Raw genomic sequence first — 20700 nt, 5'->3', positions numbered from 1 at the left:
AGCTATTCTATACTTTCACGTGATTACTCCACCGAAGATTACACTGACACAAGAAAAGGTTCTACATGAGAGCAAAAATTAATCAGGTTGATTTCAATCTGGAATGTGCATAATTGATATCCATACAGACTGCACTACCTCAAGTGCTGTTGCACTACTCAAGTATTGTTTGTGAAGGTACTTTTTATTATTAGAGCTGATCAGAAAACAGAGCATGCAGTCAACTGGAAATTTTAACATATTCTTCCTTCAAAACTTCTTACCATAAATTCAAAAATATTTTGATTTGGAAATGTTTTCATAGCACTGAAAACAGCGTATTCTAGTACGTGGAATATTATACACAGTAATAATTATATAATAATGACAAAATTAAAATTGCATGCTCTAAGAGGAGACTGCCGAGCATGACAGTACAACGTCAGGTTTAGTGTGAGCATATACGGACACTAAACAGAATAGGCAGGGACACTTAATACAACCTGTTTGCTGGACAGCATGAGGGAAATGGACTGCAGAAATTGGACAGACTCACGCTGTGCTACATGGACCGTTAGTCTAACTCAGTAGGGCACCGCAAATATTCTTAAAATGTTCACATACACACATGGAGGACCAAAACACCTAAAAAAAAATGCTTTGACAGTCTTCTTGAAGTTCAGCACAGTCAAAGGTATTTATTTCTATAACTTCTTGGCAGTTTCCTCCACCAATCATTTTTTATGCTTTTATTTTCCTACCTTAAAAGGTAGAGGGAATAGAAAAGGCTAACATGCCGCTGTCTTTAGAGAAGCAGGTTCCAAGCACAAACTGTTCTGCACTTTCACATGATTTCTCTGCCAAAGATCACGCTAGAACAAGAACACGAGAGGTTCCTACAAAATATTTTGATATCACAAGACGGCATGTTTGGATGGGAAGTTGCTCCAAATGTCTTCCCCTACCAGGCTGTTCTAACTCAAAACAAAACAGAATTATCTTCTTACTATAAAAATAAAAATAATGGATGTTTTTCCTATTTCCTAAGCACAAAAAGATACTGAGAATGGTAAAAAAAAAAAAAAAAAAAAAAATCACTTACGTGATCACAAACCCAAACATATCCCAAATATGACAAGCGTAACTGTGTGTCTTTTGGAGACAGACTGAGATGATTCTTAAAGTTCTACCCGATCTGTGTAGGAAATGAACTATAAAAATAAGTTGCATTATGACAGCAGTAAAAGCTGTATAATACCTACTATTTACCTTGCTGTTGTACTTTCAGCCTTCAGTCTTTACTTGGTAGTTCTTTGCAGCATGTTTCAGGCAAGGGCTGCGCTACTTGTTCTCCCCACCTGCCCTTAACCTGCACACTTTACCTGTAAGATCCAATACAATGTGCCCCTCTGCTCCATCTTCCATCAGCTGATTTCCAATTACCTCAGATCTATTCCCTTCCTAATTAATAGCCATAGCTGAAACAAATGGGTTATAGCACACTCTGCCTTAGCCGTGCCATCATGCTGATGCCTGCTGACACAAAACTGCTAGGCTGATTCATCCCAAGTATAATACTTAAGTGGTTTCTTTTCAACACAGACTCAATAGGCCAATTTCTTCTGCCTACATCTCTGGAAACACATGACAAGGCTTAAAAAAACCAAACTGGCAAGAATCCTCTCTAGCAATATTCTTTATTATAAATGTGATTCGAACAGCATCCACACAGGGGCAGATGTTCAGCCTAAGTGCAGCCTACAGAGAGAAAGGCATTACTGAACTGAGTCAAAACTACTGTTATACCATATAGATCTATTTTTACATCTATACATTCATTTTTACATCTAACATTTATTCCTGTAGGTGGTTTCCTTAAAAACAGTGAATTGAGCAAGTTAGCTTTTATTATTTATTTATTTATTTTTGTAATAAAGTAACCTAATCACATAAAACACTCTTGCATTGTTTTCTTTTAGTTTACTATTTAGTTAATTTTTATTCTATACCAGTCTCAAATTTAGGTCCTCATGTGTTAAGATAAACACTATTTGGTAACTTTATTTTCCTACAAATACTCTACTATAATGTCAAATACAGAAAAAGTGTTATGAGAAAAGGTTGTTCAATTTTATTTTTCCATGTAATCATTATGCAAGTTTTTTAACTGATAAGACCTACGCTGAAAGGCTACATCAAAGTAGGAGATTGACTACATCTCTCTTGATACTTTATTACATCAAGAAAGTAATTGTTTCTTAATTGTTTCTTTTAACAGATTTTTTTTTAGATGAGCAATAGCTCCTGTTCTCCCAGAAGCGCATTTCCAGCTCACAGCACTGCAACTTCAAAAAGCTTTACAAGATCATTTAGGTAATCCACACATCAGCACAGAGACACAGCAATACAACAAAGAAAATGAAATTAAAATATTCAACAGAAAACTAGGAATTTCACTTCAAATTAGAAAAATATTTTCTATAAAGATACATGCTATTAGGCAACTATTAAGTGAGGAGATTAGGAAAAAATACTATGTTTACCCAGGATTACCCTGCAACAGATCTTTCCCATCACTTTGAAGCAACTGGTTTTGGTGCCTACAGACACAGAAACTGTCAGATGACCTAAACCAATAGGTGAGATCCTAATATCATTTAGTTGTAGGTAAATAATTCTTGATTGTCATCTATTTTAATGATTTCTATTCAGAAGACAGTATCTTCAACCTGAATTGTGAATCCAGTGCCTCACTGTTGAGATCTTCACCAAAAGGCCTTACAGGGAGCAGCAAATAAAAATTGTAATTTTAGATAAAAATTGAACGTACAGCTATCTTGTCCTTGAATTTGAGAGTATAGGTTCAATAGGTAACAAGTCAAGTAAGGGTAGATTAATCCTGGAAAACAGAGATGAAAAGTGGGGTGGACTATCTTACACCAAGACATCAATAACCTCATCATAAACCCATCCAAGGTTTTTTCCAGTGTCCAGAATATCTAATAACTTATGACTAATATGACCATTTTATGATAATTCACATAATTGGGACTAAAAAAATCTCACAAGAACCCTTTACAACACTATAGAGTCTTTTTGGCTACTTGGCCAGTTCTGGCCTCAAAACTGGACCTCACAGCCACTTGCCTTCACTTAGTACAAATCCATTTAGTAACTTTTTCCTCCCCCAAAACCAAGCACGATCAAGTGCAATATAAAAAAAACTACAGAGAACTATGGGGTACATCAAAAATCATCATACTGTAGTCTTTCAGATGAATTTCATGGTGATCAATCTGATCTCTATGATGAGAACGGTTTTGCACATAGTTGTACTACCTTATTTCCATTTAACCATACCAGAACTGTTTAATCCTTGGCAGAAGGATTAGGCCAGTTATTTGAGCTTCAGAAATGGACATACAGACATGTATGTCTATATGCAATCACCTTTCTCTGCAGTTACCTTCCTTCCATAACAGAGGTACCACTTCTAGTTCAGAAAAATCTCTGAACTCTCTCGCAGTTGCTGAACTGCTAGGAGAGCAGCATCTCCTTCTATGACCAAGTGACGCGCTTGGTGGATGAGGGAAAGGCTGTGGATGTGGTTTACCTTGACCTCAGTAAGGCTTTTGACACAGTTCCCCGCAACATTCTCCTCAAGAAACTGGCTGCTCGGGGCTTGGACTGGCGTACGCTTCGCTGGGTTAGAAACTGGCTGGATGGCCGGGCCCAGAGAGTTGTGGTGAATGGAGTCAAATCTGGTTGGAGGCCGGTTACTAGTGGAGTCCCCCAGGGCTCGGTACTGGGGCCGGTCCTCTTTAATATCTTTATCGATGATCTGGATGAGGGCGTCCAATGCACCCTCAGTAAGTTTGCAGATGACACCAAGCTAAGTGCGTGTGTCGATCTGCTCGAGGGCAGGAAGGCTCTGCAGGAGGATCTGGATAGGCTGGACCGATGGGCTGAGGTCAACTGTATGAAGTTCAACAAGGCCAAGTGCCGGGTCCTGCACCTGGGGCGCAACAACCCCAAGCAGAGCTACAGGCTGGGAGATGAGTGGCTGGAAAGCTGCCTGGCCGAGAAGGACCTGGGAGTATTGGTGGATAGTCGGCTGAATATGAGCCAGCAGTGTGCCCAGGTGGCCAAGAAGGCCAACAGCATCCTGGCCTGTATAAGAAGCAGTGTGGCCAGCAGGTCTAGGGAAGTGATTGTGCCCCTGTACTCGGCTCTGGTGAGGCTGCACCTTGAGTACTGTGTTCAGTTTTGGGCCCCTCGCTACAGGAAGGACATGGACGTGCTCGAGCGAGTCCAGAGAAGGGCGACGAAGCTGGTGAGGGGTCTGGAGAGCAAGTCTTACGAGGAGCGGCTGAGGGAGCTGGGCTTGTTCAGCCTGGAGAAGAGGAGGCTCAGGGGCGACCTTATCACTCTCTACAGTTACCTTAAAGGAGGCTGTAAAGAGGCGGGGGTTGGTCTGTTCTCCTACGTGCCTGGTGACAGGACGAGGGGGAATGGGCGAAAGTTGCGCCAGGGGAGTTTTAGGTTGGATGTTAGGAAGTACTTCTTTACCGAAAGGGTTATTAAGCATTGGAACGGGCTGCCCAGGGAGGTGGTGGAGTCACCATCCCTGGAGGTCTTTAAAAGACGTTTAGATGTAGAGCTTAGGGATATGGTTTAGTGGAGTACTTAGTGTTAGGTCGGAGGTTGGACTCGATGATCTTGAGGTCTCTTCCAACCTAGAAATCTGTGATACTGTGATACTGTGTGATACTGTGAGAGCATTTTACAGAATTCTCCCATGCTTCATAAGGAATCCTGTTACTGATTTGCTTTGTCCCATAATATTCCACAGATATCTACAGCTGACCCCAGTCAGACAGAAGATACAAGCTAGACGGACCTTCATCCAATTAAAACAAATATACACACAGGAGCAGCCATACTCTGTCACATTCACATGCAACAGTGATAGTTTTACGTGACTGTTATACTAGAAACGTGTAAGAATTTCACAGTACAATTCATATAAATAATGTTTAAAACAGAATTAAGAAAAAAGAAACCTGAAAACTATCTTCCCAGATGAGCTTGTTGTTATGTAGTATGGGACATGCCTTTGAGAACTGAGGATTTCCCTCTTCAGGAAAAAAATTATTTCATCACATCTACATAGGTAGAGTCAAATACTCCAAAACCAGCAAACAAACAACAACAAAAAAATACAAATCCAAACCAAACCAACAACAAAAAAACCCAAACAGACTCCAAAGCAATGGAAACAGAAGTCTCTATAAGCTAAAGTAAAGACTAATTGCTGCCGTTATGAATTTATACAGATATTAGTTAAAAAAAAAAAAAACAAACAAAAACCAAAAAAACCCACACCAATACCAACAAACAACACACAAAACAAAATAACAACAAAAAAATCACTTATAAATTTTAAGACACCTATATAGCTACTGTGAAAAAACCATCTGCAATGGCCCTGTAAAACTGCATGCAAGCTGGAAGGAAGGTGACGCGTCAGAGGAAGCTATGCCATAACAGGTTTCTTTCACAGACCTTTGTATTAGACGTGCAGCTTCACCAAAGTCACTGCTGGAAAATTAGTTTTCTGCTCATGTATATGTACACATACACACACCAACTGAAATCCTTTGTACACATGGATCTCCATGTGCAGTGACAGAAGGCATCCAAGACTATTCCACCCAACCCACAGTGGCACTTGCACATGTGCAGCGTGGCATGTGAAGAGTAAATATAAAACTTGTACTCCAGATGTAGCTTGTGTTCTTCACATCAATAAAATAAATCCATTCAAAATATAAAAGTTAAAATATAAACACTTGACTGTTCCTCACAGTCTGTTCTATCCTGGTTGTTTGGCACCCATCCTTTACAGGCCAGAAGTTTCACAGATGGAGTCTCAAATGCCCAGCAGACACAACAGAAGCTAGATTTTTCAAAGATGCTCACTACACAAAAGGCTGACATCTTTTGATGTCAGTCTAACCTAACAATTTATTATCAATTCTAGTGCAAACTGTCCTGAAAACATATTCCCAATGCAATTCACAATTTGGAAAAGCTTTAGAAGTTAGGCTTTTTTTTTTTTGAGCTTGTTTTCAGGATTAGGTAACACTTATCTGAGATATTTGGCAGAAGGATTACATTCATGTAGCTGGCATTATAAAATACCACCAATTCTTCAATCTCAACCTTATCAAACAATGATCAAACATCAGCAAGGAAGTTTTTGCAGAACAGATTATAGTGAACCTATGAAAATAGTAGTGATCAAGTTCTTTGCTCCTAGATTAGTCAAAATTAAAGACTGAAACACACAAATTACAGGCCTTACCTTGCTCTCATTCCATTTGGGGAAATCCTGCTGCTTTCAACTGTATTTGGCAATTAGAACAGGCTACTACTTATTCAGGCTACTTGTTTATTTGTCTTATTTGTATATTTATGTGCATAAAGAAACATAATTCATTTCTACCATTTATTTTTGAAAAAAATCATCATAGCAGTTACTTTACCTGTTATATCATATCTTAGTCATATTTAAACAAATACTACAGAAGGAAGATTCCCATGACACACTTTTTGTCAAAGAAAGATCTAAAGTAGTAAATCCTATCAAGTCCTATTAGCATTTACATCCTAATTCTGAAGGCACAGTACTAGCCGTATAAAATACCTAACAAGAATAGTGAAATCAGAGCAGAACATTAATTCAAAACACTGACAAAACTAAACAACAGTATTTATCACTTCACATGCAACTACTCTAAAGAAAGCCATCAAACAAATAACTTGCATCTCATTCATTGTGTTCATACTCAACATAAGAATGCTGACTTGAAGAAATTTTTTCCCAAATTATTTACCTCAAGAACAAGCCAAAGCTGGTCTCCATTTTTCACATCTTTCTTATAGTACATGCCATAGAATTTGACTACATTGGGATGATCAGAGAGAGCTTTCAAAATGTTGTACTCAGCTTCAATTTCTTCATCAATATCCTGGGATTACAAATGAGAAATACATAGCAGTTAATAAATAATAAGAGCAATTAAAAAACAAAACAAACAAACAAAAAACACATGGTTCTCAGGCTATTCAAATCTAGTTTGAAATAATGCAAAGAGAAAAAATAATAAAACAAATAAATCCAAGTATTAATGTGCCATTTGCAGAGTTACAAAGCTTGGTTTTGTTTACTTAATGAAAGTCATCTTTTTTTTTTCCTTGGTCTTCTGCCTATTCAACTAACAAATGCATGGGGTATGGCAGAGGAGCTCTCAGAAGAATGGGCAAAGAACATTTCAAGTTGAAACCTGGGCAATCCACAAGTGTATAGGTGCAGACTGATGAGTTTTTGGGAAGTGCACGCAGATGCCTTGGGAAGTCACCAGTTACTTCTCCAGTCTCAAGGGTATTGCCAGCCAGAGATGGTGCAGCTGGAACTACCTTGCTACCTCTCTGTTCACAAACGAGTATGACTGCAGCCCCATCTTACTCATTTATCATTCCACTTTCTGGAATCATCTGTGAATTCTTTTCATTTTCTGCTATCATAGAAATTGGTGATATCCATGATTTCTCCAGCTTTTCCAATGAGCTGAGTAGTGGCTTTTTGGTCAGTATGTTTTATTGTTGTTTTGTTTTTAAACAGACCTCATGTTTCTTACATAGCAAGCCAAGTCCATTTGGAGGCAAGACCTGACAAATGATTGTCATCACATGCACCAGGGGCTGTGCAAGGCCTTTCAGGCCAAATACAGATGCTAGCAACTATGGGCACTGGACAAGTCAGGTAACCCCTTTCACCTGTGCACTAAAAGAGCTCATTGAGTGATGTTTTCAGACTGCTTCCATCATGCTGAGAAAACATTCAGTCCGTCCGGGCCACGTTCTGCCATGTAGAGGCAGAATAGCTGCAGCCATTTTCCCTGCATTGTTTAGATCTTGAAAAAGTATGGACAGCAAACCTGTTACCAAATTTAAAGTGCTTTTAATACAATTTGCTATTTACACACAAAGAGAAATAGATGACAAATCACTTGTAGAGGGAGGCTACTCATGAAGTGCACTATCCATATGAATGGATTTCATACCAATGAAAGGCACCTACTCAGTGCTGAAAACCTTTATCACCTGCCTCACCACCACCAAATGGAAGTGACTGTTGGGGAGAAAAGGGATGCTTTGTAGTCCTAATGAATGACAATCCTCGTTTTGTTCACAACATAAGACACCTGTGCCTAAGAGGACACCTGATCTATGCAGATCTCTCCAACACTAAATACAAGTAAAGCTCCCCATGTTAGCCTTGGGCTATTTTTCTTGACTGACCTCAGTGAACTTCCTTTGTCACCAGTATCTTCAGGAATTGGGTTGTTAAACTTTCACATTGAGCTTACATGAGTAAGTCTCCTTACAAGGAAGAGCTTTAGAGATTTTTTTTTGGGGGGGGTGGGGGGGTGGGGAGAGGAGGAAGCAGCAGAAATTTTCCTCTATTTCAAAAAAGAAGGAATTCACTCTAAGAGAATTTTCCCACAAGCACAACACAACGTAGCCAAAAAAATAACGAGAAAGGAAGAAACAACCAAGGTACTGGAGGGAACTGAAGGACAAAAATGGAAAGAGACAAAAATAAGAGGCAATAAGAGAGAGAGCGAGCATCTGGTAAAAACAAAAGGACAAACTGAAAAGAAAAAGTCAAAACCAAAATACACACAAAGCATACAATAGACCTAGATGCCTTGGGGAAATTGGAAGAGAATTACCCACTGTCCCACTGTGATGTAATAGATGTTTGTCTCCTGAGGGGTACTCAGATTTTGAAATTTTTACCAATATGAGGAGAAATGAAGAGAGGGAGAGTGAAATGAATAGAATACTTATTCTATACATACTAGAAAGAAAAATCTTCCTTCGCATTTTATGAAGGAAGACAACTTGATATATTTGGTTGAATTTAACATATTTACCTGCATAAAACATAGCTAAAGGGAGAGCCTCTTCTAGAAACAGTAGATGGAATATTTTCATGTGAACTTAGATGTAAGATATTTTGGGTAAGAGTCTTAAAGTACACTGGTGTTTAGTTATAGCGCTAAGGACAAGACTAAGATTGTTCTCAGTTCCATCTTCATATACAGTCATTTCAACACCTTTGCTTTCTTGTTTCAGTTTCAAAAAATCTGAGATGTTATTTAACATAAAGAATCTAGAAGCTCTAAAAAGATTAAATGTGAAACGCTTATTTCAGTTTCATATCACCCATGATAATGTAGTTTCTTAAATTGGTATTTCCAGATTGAATTAAGTAATATAAAAGCATATTTCTGCTCTATTCTTCAGTCCACCCCTTATAGGTTGCGCATTTCTGAAATCATCTTTAAAGAAAAAAATAGTAAAATTTAAAGAAAACATATAAAGTACCTTTTTCATCATTGCAATGGCTCCCTCTGCAGCCATTAATAATACTTTCAGTTTAAACAAAAAGGTCTGGTTTTATAACTTTCACTCTATTTCTAATATTGGATTGCCATTTTATTACCAACATGGAGATACAGCAGCTACTTCAGACCTCCTGTGAATAGGAGGGGGAAAAGAAGAGTGGTATTCTTAGAATAAAAAAGAGAATATATTCAGTTAAGAATTCACATCTTGTACTCTGATGTTGACTGAATTATTGACTTTCCATTATGTATCAGTATCCTCAGCTCACTTGTTTGCAAACTGAAAAAAAACACCTTTAATACAGGCAATAAAAAAAAAAATCATGAAAATATTTGACAGAAGAAAAATCTAATTTTAAAACAAAACTAGAATTTTAATATAAGTAGATGACTTTTTTGAATAATATTGGGGTATGCTGAAAAAGAAATTTCTCAATTCTTCCAGTTCAACATTCTCAGTTCATGGAAATTCTGGGTGGCAGCTTACAGGGTTTTCAGCAGCTGAGATGAACAGAAGTTTAAAAGTCTCAACTGACCAAGAATAAAATTTTAAACTGCATGCTTTTACAAAGAAACAAGAAAAAATGGAACTTTTAAGTCAACTATTTCATTAAAATTGGGAATCTGTTATACCTTAATATTTTTTTCTTTCTTCTGTTTCTTATATTGCATCTGTATCCATTGTTTTTATTTCTTCTGGCTTCTTCACATGCTACTCCCTTATCTCCTATTTAATCTGTTTCTCTTTCCTTTAGCATCATCTTTACTTCCTCTTCTCTCCCTCTGTATTCATCTTCTACCCTTTTCTTATAGCCTCTAAAGCGTGTAGAACATTGAAACTTTACCTGATTCTTTCGGAACCAGTTGCCTGTTAAGAACCATTCCTGAACACTTGCAAAACAGATTAAAGCAGAAATTTCCTGCCATACTGGCATTAGATGAACACCAACTGCAAGAAAGTCCTCTATTCATTGTAAACGTGCAAACTTCGTTTACAGAAAGCAATAGAGTCCAGAGTTTCCAATGCATCTGAATTCACCAAGAGCCTTACTGCTCGGCTGTAAACCACGTTTACTTTGGGAGAGGTACGTGATACTGCATTGAGGTTAGCCTCCTTTTGTTACTTTGAAAGTATACTGAAATGAAAAGCAGATTAACAGGAAACACAACAAACACAATGCAAGACAGTATGTTTTCACATTTTGTGGACATGAAGGCCACAGGAACATAATGAGACATGGCGTGACACACAGTGTTTCATACAACACAGCGTGCTTTTCTCCAGCTGCCCAGAGAATTGTGCACTGGAAGCACATGCCTCACGTCGAAGCATATGATGTCGCAGGGTCACAGAGCCAGACTGTGGATGGGACTGGAAACACCTTCTCTTGCCACTACAGCATCCTTGCTGCTATGCAGCCCATAGCTTGTGCTCACACACAGCAGCATCTGCTACGCAAGACCTATGAGCCCAACAGAAATTGTAACACTGTGCTGAGAGTGCAAAAGGTGAGCTCAAAGGGGCCACTTCAAAAAAGGAACAGCTCCTTGTCCGTGTTTAGCAGGTTACTGTTCTCAAGAACAATCTCACGCCATGTGCAGCCGTCACTGAAGTCAATGGAGTTCACCTTATGAACCAGACTAACATTATTCCTTACTCTTTGAGCATTAATCTGTCACCCAACAAATCTCAGTTATAGAGTACAAAAACCCTCTAATACATAATTCCACATCCCCATCACCTGGTGCTTTGTGTGTAGGAGTTACTGCCTTTGTATTTTCCATTTGAAAAGATGGATCTCTAAGTGTTTTGGCACATTCTGAAAATGCAGAACCGATAATAACAAAAAGAAAGTATGTTGTTTTATTTTTAAAGTGTCACTCATAGCACTTAACTCAGCTAAAAGCACATACTCAAAATAGATGCTTGAAGGGACTTCTAAGACACTTAAAAATGCATAGCTTCCTTACTGGCTAGCACGTCAAAAAAAGGAAAAGGAACAACAATAAAACTATAAGAAGCTAGGACTCTGGTATTTAAAAGGAAAATAAGCAGGTCTATAGCTGAAATTAAAAGATAAGCAAGGCAGAACCAAAAGTAATAGAGTTTAGGTCTACTTCTGACTTCTACCGTATGCAACCACTTTCAAGATCACTCATCATACAGAAAAAATGCAGTGATATCTAGAAAATATATTTCACTTCGCAGGTTGGAGCTATCAATTCTATTGTAAATGACCTATTGAGATTGTAAGTAAAAGAAAAAACACTACATAATAAATTCAGTTACAATTAAATAAGTACAAACACAAGTAATTTAAGTAGCTTACATGAACAGGATCCAAGATTTTGACTGCTGCTTTGCTGCCATTTTTCTTATTTAATACCTTGAAAACTTTTCCATATGTTCCTTTGCCAATAGTCTCAATTATTTCCCAGGTATCTGAGGGGTCGGGAAAGCTATCAAATATGATTGTTTTCCCAGTCAGAGGAAGCATCTCAAATGATGGCTCCTAGGAAACATTAAAAATTTCAGCAATCAGTGAACAAATGATTATTCTCAATTGTTTTCCTACAAATATGAAAATAAATACATATTCCAATCTCTAACACTAGAATTATTTTTTTTCTCCATGTAGTGTACATGCACTGAAAGCATAACAAACAAGAAAGTTTACCATTAATACAGGTACTTAACATGGTCAACACATTATCAAATTAGTACAAATGATCATTTGAATTTCCCTTAATTTCTGGCTTGAGTGAAGTCAGTAGAAGCTTCCCCATAATGAAACTAAAATGCAACTCTAGGATTTTTTATTTTTTTATTTTTTATTTTTAAGGGGCAGGGCAATGGGAGTCAAGCTCAGAGATTACTGCTGCATAAAATTGAGAGGAATCCTACTCTTAGCATTTGAATTTTTATATAGAACTGAGCCAAGCAGACTGAAGTGGTAGATCTTTTCACAATATTATGGTCTTCTGACAAGCAAGCATTCAGTCATGGAAGATGTGTTTACTGGTGTACATTCATTAATGCACCAATTTTACATACTGTATAGGAAACACTGCACCTATGCCCTGGTCAGTGATGGATACAAGTCACTAGCACATGCTTTTATACCAACTATCCAGCATCTACAGCGTTAAAAAACAAGACACAAACAAACCAGAAACTCCCACCTTTCCTGTTTTTTAAGAACAGGCAAAAACCTGGTAGAGGGGTGTTAAAAATTATGTTCTTGTATTCCTAATTGCAGAGCCAAGACTGAAAAATGAACGGGGCAGACAAGAGGGCAGCCTCAAACCCTTACTGAGTAAGGACATAACAAATAAGTGAGCTTTGGAGAGTCATTTTCATACACTCATTTTTTAAGTTTTGCAGCCACTTTGAAGAGTATTATATCAATTTAATTATTTTTGGATTTTTCATTTTCAACAGCATACATCCATACACGACGCAATTTATATCATGATACGCCAGTTACAGAAATAGTATTATACTGCACTTTTCTGATAACGTACAGAATACCTTCTATTTCAGCTTCATTTTTGCCTTCCAGCATACTCATCATACTTTCTTTATTCATCTGCTTATTCATATAACCACGCTACAAATGCAGTATGTATACCCCCTAGAAGCAGCTGAAATGGACTGCTACACAAACTTATGTTGTATCAGCTCTTTAAATTATCCACTATGCACATTGGCACATTGCACGCATTCAGACAAGTTTTCTAGCTCTCCTGGTGAACTTGAGGTTCAGAAATCTTCCCATTGTTCTGCTCTTGGCTGATTAACTCACTCATCACTGAGAAGATAGGGTTTTCTTCTCCCCTTCTCCTTTTTTTTTTCCCCTTAGTTTTAAACACACACGTGACTATTACCAGTTTCTACACCAGCTCACAGCAGCAAAGTAAAGTAATACCCTCTTAACACCAGGAAACCCACAGAAGTCTGTTGCCCACTGAACACTGTGGCCGTGGCCCATCACCTTGACTTCAGTGCCTGTAAGAACAAAATGACCCAGTTTTACCCGTCATAATAAAATCTCCCTTAACACAAATCCAAGTTAAGGTCAAAGCAATGGCAGGAGATCAAGACGTAGAAACCTAATACGCAAATCCCCAAATTCCTATTACAGATTCAAAATTTCCTCTCTCCTCCTGTCCACCTCTGCTGCTTGGATTCCTATAAGCACAACCCAGTTGGGAGATTGACTGCAGTCTCTTCCAATGCATAACCTTTCCACCTCGTGCCTACTATTTATCCATGCCTTGAGAGCTTTAATGTTTCCAGGCAAAGCCTCCTCTTTCCCAGAAAGCGAGCACAATTTGTAACATTTTGGTCAAGGATTTTTTTTTCTTTTGCTATAGAACAGTGTTCAAATAAAACTGTAATGCTTATCTTTTCTTAAAAACAAACAAAAAACAAAAGACCACTTTATAGGTATATGCAAATGCTTTACAGTTTGCTCTTAATTGTGACAATTATTGATTTCCATTATTAAATTGAGAACAATTTATTTGGGGCATGACAGTGAGATTGGATTCATAATCCCAAACTTTTGTTTTGGGAGTCATGACAATGATGAAATTTCTGTCTGAGCCTAAGTTTTTAGAACAGAAGTCAACTGTTTGTTTAAAGTTTTACTGAATACTCAAGACATAAGGGATGATTTTCTAGAAAAAAAGGTGCAGAGCAATCGATGGACACCTTCATAAGAACCAAGATGCCCAAATCATTTTGCATGTAGGCATACTCCAATGTATTTTCTACAGAATAAATAGTTTTCCATCAAACTCTAGGTCCTGCTAGGTCTCACATTGCAAGAACATGCAGCAAGAATCCCTGACCCAGGCAGCTTACAGGAGATATGCAGAAGTTATGAAAGGAAGAATCATTTCTTTCCTTTCAAAAACGAGTACCGAAGATGAAGGAGGGATTCAAAGATTCAAATACGTATCCTGTGCCTGAGCCATGCAGGAAACTCTGACACCCTGAACCTCAAAATACATCCTTAATCAAAGGTCCACCCTGCCACACAGGGATTTCACAGCAAAGGGTATATTCTAAGAAAAACACCCAAAAACAGCAGCTTCAGCCGGCTTCTCAGGTTCCATTCATTTCCTACAGATTAACAGAATGCAGCTGAAATTAATTGACTCCCTGGATCACCTGCGTATTTGTCTGCGGAGACTAGTGCAAGGAGAACTGTGAAAGGACTGAGGAAACATGCTCCTGCAGGTGTTACTGGCTACCAGAAATCAGTGCTAGAAAGTTATATGCTTACCTTTTCTTGTCTGAAGTCACCACATACTTAGCAATAACACATTCAATAACTGCCATACTTAGTTCAATAATTTAAAGCTACTATTCCTGATAGAATTATTTACTTTAATCCTTTGTCTTTTGATTTGCAGCTTCAAAATCATGACTTGAATAAGTTATATTGAACATATTTCCTCACTTCCACCATGTTTAAGAACAAGCCTCTGCAGATAAATTGTTTAGCTTCCACTTCTGTTATTAGAAATATATTAAACCGAATGATTTCAAGTGTTCTGTTCTGAGCTATGAACAATGTTTTATTGCATCTCAGTGAAGTTGAGACAGCTGATAATGATATAACCTCATATTTCAGCAATAAATAGGACTGTCTCTGGAATACGTCTGGATGCTTCAATAACTGGGTAATTTATCATACCCCTCACTATTAAAATTTTTCTTTAAAAACAGCTTATGGCTTGATTCAAGCTTCATGAGCTAGGAATGTACCCTCAAACCTCTATAAATACTCTTTAAAATACCTCTGGTGTGCTCAAAAAATTACTAAATTTAGGGCTTCCAGAAAGAAAAACAATAGGTTGAGGAATTCCTGGACAAGGCGGCAATTTATTTTTTTGATTGCTTCTGGGTTTTTTGTTTGTTTTGATAAAGGTAGGATGTGGTGTCAGCGATCTGATCACAGTTGTAACAATAAATTGGGAGAGATTTTTTTCGGATAAGCTAGCTTTATATGATTTTTAGCTTTGTAGCTGATATCAAACATACACACTCCATTCAGCAGACCTCAGGCATCATGTTAGAGACATCCAGAAACGCCCCACTCAGATCACTGAATTCTCCATCATTTTCAGTATCTAGCTAGTTTGGAGAGGGAAGGGGAAGGGGCAGCCTCATGAAGAACGCAGTATATCTCCTGTAGGCCATCCGATCGCTGCAATGGCAATTCAGTGAAGCACATTCATCACACCTGAAACTTGAGACACATACCAATTACACTACCCAGGGCTTTATGGCCAAGGCCACAGAGCATTACAGATGATGGTGTCAAGTGGGAATAAGCAATAGTTTTTGCTTCTGCAACTTGAGCTGCAAGCACAACAGAGCCTGAATTTCATAAAGAATGCTACAACTTAGCCCAGTATTTTTACTATTAAAAAAATAAATAGCAACTTCCTTCCTCCATCCCCCAAACAGTTTCTGACTGGACCTCCATCTCACTTAGATGAAAGCATATCAATTTGCTCAATAAAGAGCTGATAAAAGAAGTGGGGCACCTCTTCTCATCCTTCTCCATAAAGGGAGCCCAGATGATTAACAAAGCAGGTATCTATTCATTTGCGACTAAAATGAAGCCAACCTTAAGGTTCCCACCAGCATCTTGTCTCCAGGCTACCAAAATCTTCTGTTTAGTGGTCTTGAAAATTAGAACCGCAACCTCACAGATTCAGTTGAAAACACAGCTACTGAAGTGATCTTTGATCTCTCATTTTATTTGTCTACATCGCTCCCCCTCTCCCACTGCAAACCCTGCATGTGTTTAACCAGACAGCTCCTGCACATATGGTGACCCTACCCTGTAATCTGCCAAACAGATTCACATTTGTCACAGGATGTAGATGTCAGGAGCAAACAACACTAGCTTACGTTGCCCATCGGATCTGTTTCCCCACATGGAGGTGATACTTTCAGTCTTCACAGCACTCCTGCTGAATCTGAAATTCAAATCTCTTGCCTACCAGATGCTAGAAAAAAATTATTTTAAAAAACAAAACAACAACACACACACACAAAGAGAGAGAGAGAGAAGAAATGCCAGGCAGCGTTCACGTACAGGCTGCTAAGGCTTGTTATATCAAAGAAAATGAATCTTCCCACTTCACCTTTTCTCCACCTGATGCATTAGTTTGATATTTACTTTATAAAGGTTTTGGTCTGGTACTGAGCACCACACACAGTGGGGCCTTGAAATACTTGATGCAATAGTACAATAAAATCTCACATGTTTTCTCTTGGTTCATGAGTTTGTGCCTACACTGACAATACATTTTTAATAAGAAAGTTAATGGTTGCTGCATGGTATTCCTCAGATGATCCAAGTGCATGAGGCTGCCATATGCCATTCACCAAACCAACACCTAATATTTTCTGGATAAATGTCCAAGGAATTTGATTGTTCAACCACAAACATAGATTGCAGCTCAGATCCTGAACTAGTATAAGCCTAGCTGTAATGAGCCACTTACACAGCCTACTATCTCATCCAACATTCAAAGAGTACATTTTGCTCCTGAAAGCCCAATACCTTCTCCACTTAATTCAGAAAGATATTTGGCTTCCAATTTTGCTAATGACAAAAGCAATACAAATCTAAGCTCAATGTGAGCATTTTTTTTTTTACTTATTTGTCTAAAACTGAATACACTTAACACTAACATAATTTTGAAACTAAAGACCTTCACAAATTTTTGCATTATTACCTAAGTTTTGTACTATCCATGTATCTACCTGAATTGTTGTCTTTGACTGTACATCAGTTTGCTTATTACTTTCTGCTCTATACAACCCCCTATGCTTTCCCAGAACTGAACAATTGCCTTTGGCATACAATAAACTTCCCAGAGGGAATAAGAATAACCACCAAACAGCAAGCCATTTACAGATACTGCAGTAGTAGCAAGCAAGCTTTGACTGCTGCTTTAATTAGGCCATACCATCATTTTGTGGTTTTGGCCAAATAAAAGCCCTATAAATCACATTAAGCCTAGGAAAACCTGACAGTAAGACATCAACTTTAAATTCATTTCCATAATGAAAATTTAAGATCAACTACCACCTTCAAATCAATTCAGGGAATATGAGATCAGGTTTACTTTTTCAGATATTACGCCTGTTGTCCAGAATAATGCAGCCTATCGGAGTACAGAATTATATCCAAAAGTTTTCACCACAGTTTTCACTCTACTACTTAGAGGTAAAAGTGTTATTTTTAGTTATTCATTATTTGGAAAAACAAATGTAACATTCATCTTTTCAACTGAGTGATATCTAAAAACATCATAGTGAGATGTGACACATTTGTGATGAGAGGCTTTTTATCTGTTCTTATAGATAAGAAAGCTAGATGCTTTGCAGCTGTCATTAGCCCCAGCTATGGTAGATGAGGAATACCAATCAGCAACATTCTCTATGAGTCTACTTCTCTCACTGTTGTGTGCTCACACAAGTACAACACTATAGCTGGGATTTGCCTAACTTGGTATGCGTACAATAAACCTGTTGGAACCTAAAGTAGATACTATCATCTCATTTTAGACCTAGCCAAAACAATCAAAAAAATGATTCACCAGACCAGGTTGGTATCTACCTTAGAATGAGAAGAGTCACTCTCCAGATTCCATTGATTATACTGGCTAAATCTTCATTGACTGCAGGAGGAACCCAGTTATCTAGATTCAGATATGAATGGTAGGCAAAATGAATCATATCCTACCTGACTGCTGGAAATAAAGAGTTACAGTTTAAGAACTGATAAGAAGATTATCAGTTCCATGCTATAGTCAGGGAAGCAGCAAACCAGTCATGTTTCATCACCTGAAAGTTGCCAGTCTTAGACATTGTCTGACGATGCTCAGAACCAAACAAACTTTGAACCCAACAACTGAACATTGAATTAATGTAAATGCAGAAATGAATGGTTACTTTACAGTATCTGGAGGCAAGGAGGATGATAAATTAAGCTTAATTTCAGACAATGTATTTCCAGAGCACAATTCAAAGTATATACATTAATCTTAGGGCTGCTCAAGGAAGAATTTGATCCACTTCTGGGGGCACCTTTTAGTGCTCATTCTCTGAAGAGCCAAGTAACTGCTTCTTCTGTTTCTAATAAACACTTTTTCCTCTTCTGACTGTTATCCAGCAATACCTTTCCCATCTAAGCAAGACAGCCTTCAGAGAAACTTGATGCCTCTGGACTCCTTGACCTTGGTAAAACTTCTACACACAACAGAGGAACAGCACTGGGTGGTATTGGTACCCGATCTCCTATTGATAAATGCATATTGGGTGTCCACACTGACATTTCATCTGCTGATTATTATTCAGCTGATCTTGACATTTGACTTGCAGCAGACTGAACTTGCCAGCCCTGCTCGCAGGTGGCTCCACCTCTTCACTCTCTAAATGCTCTCAAAGGGTGCTGCTGGAAGATGTCTACATCAGGTTCCACATCGGTTTTCCTCCATTCCCCTCCTACCACTGACAGTAATGGTCCAACTCTGTGTTGAGGCTTACAGTTCTCAGGAAGGTCCATCAGAAGAGGCTTTTTGAAGCAACAGGATGTAAAATCGACATGGGCTATAAGCACTCAATTCTACCTTCACGCCTAGGGCCTGCCCACTGGGTGACAATCCTTCAGAGCTCAAACAGGCTGGCAGTACAGGTTTCCAGTGTTTTGAAGCCAGCCACCAGACACAAAAGAACATGGAAACAAAGTACTAAATTTAATTATTGTATTACGAAGTCAATTTTAAAAGCTGTTATTTTGAAAACGAAAGAGAGCTAAAGATTTTCACGGCAATTGTCATCCAACAGAATACGTTTATCCAGGGGCATTACAATTATGAAGACAAGATTAATAACAGAAGGGGGAACAGTGTCATTACCAAATTGTATTTGGACCTTGTGCCACCAGAAGTAATGAGCTGACACTGGCGATCCATGAACTGAATTGCACCCCGTTCATTTTGCAGCTCCAGAAGAGAACAATTTTTCAATGACTCCACACTCGATCAATATATTAGCAGAGAACTTAACTTCCAAAGCTAAAGCATCACTTAATTTTCTTCTTTTAACACAGGAAAACTTTATAAGGCCGTAAAAAAAAAAAAAAAAAGCCATACAGCGTGATCATGCTCACTCCCTATTTCCCCAAAACTCCTAACAATAGAGCAGCCCACACCTCCACACACACACACCGACGGACGGACCCGGCCCGGGGACAGCCCCGGCCCGGAGAGCCGGCGTAGGGAGGCACCGGCCCGACCCCCCGCAGGACCCTCCGGGGGTCTGGGCCGCCATGTCGGGGGGCCGGGCCGCCATGTCGGGGGGCCGGGCCGCCCCGAAGTCGCGTAGCGTGGCGGTGCTGCAGCGCAGCTCCCTCACAGCCGGGTTCCCCAGCGGCCCCGTGCCCCGGCTGTTCTCTGCCCGCCGCTCCCGAGCCGAGGGGCTGGGGTTACCCGCAGCGAAGCCTCCGGTCCCCGCCGAGCCAGCCCCGCTGAGGGGGCTGGGGCCGCGCCGCCTCCGCCGGCCCTGCCTCGGCTTCGCTCTCCTCCTGGCTGCCCCGGCCCCGCCGCGGGGTCAGCGGCGGATGAGCGGTTTGCCCCGGTAATCCCCGCAAGCAAAGCCGGGGAGGCTCGGCCCGCCCCGGGCAGGGCGCGGCGGGGGCCGCAGGGGCGGCTTGGCCCGGCCCGGCCCGGCCCGGCCCGGCTTCCCTAACGGGGGTCGCCCCGACCCGGGTGTACCGCAGTGTGTCAGGGCTGCCACCGCCGAGTGGGGCTGGCCCGCGTCTACGTTAGGATCACAGTCTCAGGGGCCTGATCCACCAAACGGACTGCACCTGACAGCCACAAAACACCGATAAAGTTTGCAGGCTTGGTAGGGGTGAACTGCAAACCCCAATACTGGGTCTGCTGACAGCCTCGGTGTCCTGTGCGAACGTAACAGACTTAGTGGTCCACTAAAATAACTGAGGTCAGGTGTGCGCACTGGGTACATCCTATCAACTGTTGCATGGGGTGAATACACAATAGCAGTGCAACATTAATAAGTGAGAGCAGCGTGAAGTTGCTAGGCGAAGCACTTGAAAGTTAGGAAATGACTGAAATTTTATCAGTACAGCTCTTATGAGACAGTCTTTAATTATGTTGTGCTTATTTTCTTTGTAGAAGCCCT

The 20700-nt window shown here is 39.6% G+C and overlaps 1 protein-coding gene across 13 annotated transcripts in view; it reads right to left on the bottom strand.

Annotated features, from left to right (window-relative positions):
* Window positions 1-20359, bottom strand: part of MYO3A (myosin IIIA) — a gene marked incomplete at its 3' end in the record, with an annotated part of 121909 nt that extends 101550 nt beyond the window's left edge. For 7 of the 13 annotated variants that reach the window (XR_014580551.1, XM_083826227.1, XM_083826218.1 and 4 more), the window contains exons 1-2: window positions 11789-11971; window positions 6879-7013 (exon numbers count right to left, since the gene is read on the bottom strand). Coding sequence is in view for 12 of the 13 variants with exons in the window: in XM_083826227.1 (XP_083682353.1) it covers window positions 6879-7013; window positions 11789-11956 (303 nt within the window). The other 6 variants (XM_083826222.1, XM_083826224.1, XM_083826225.1 and 3 more) reach the window with 6 other exon arrangements.
* Window positions 20360-20700: the final 341 nt, after the last annotated feature.

The sequence above is a fragment of the Anser anser genome (genome assembly GCF_964211835.1).
Source record: "Anser anser genome assembly, chromosome: 2".
Lineage (NCBI taxonomy): Eukaryota > Metazoa > Chordata > Aves > Anseriformes > Anatidae > Anser > Anser anser.
Note: the sequence above shows the minus strand (reverse complement) of the source record. Positions and strands in the feature narration are given on the sequence as shown.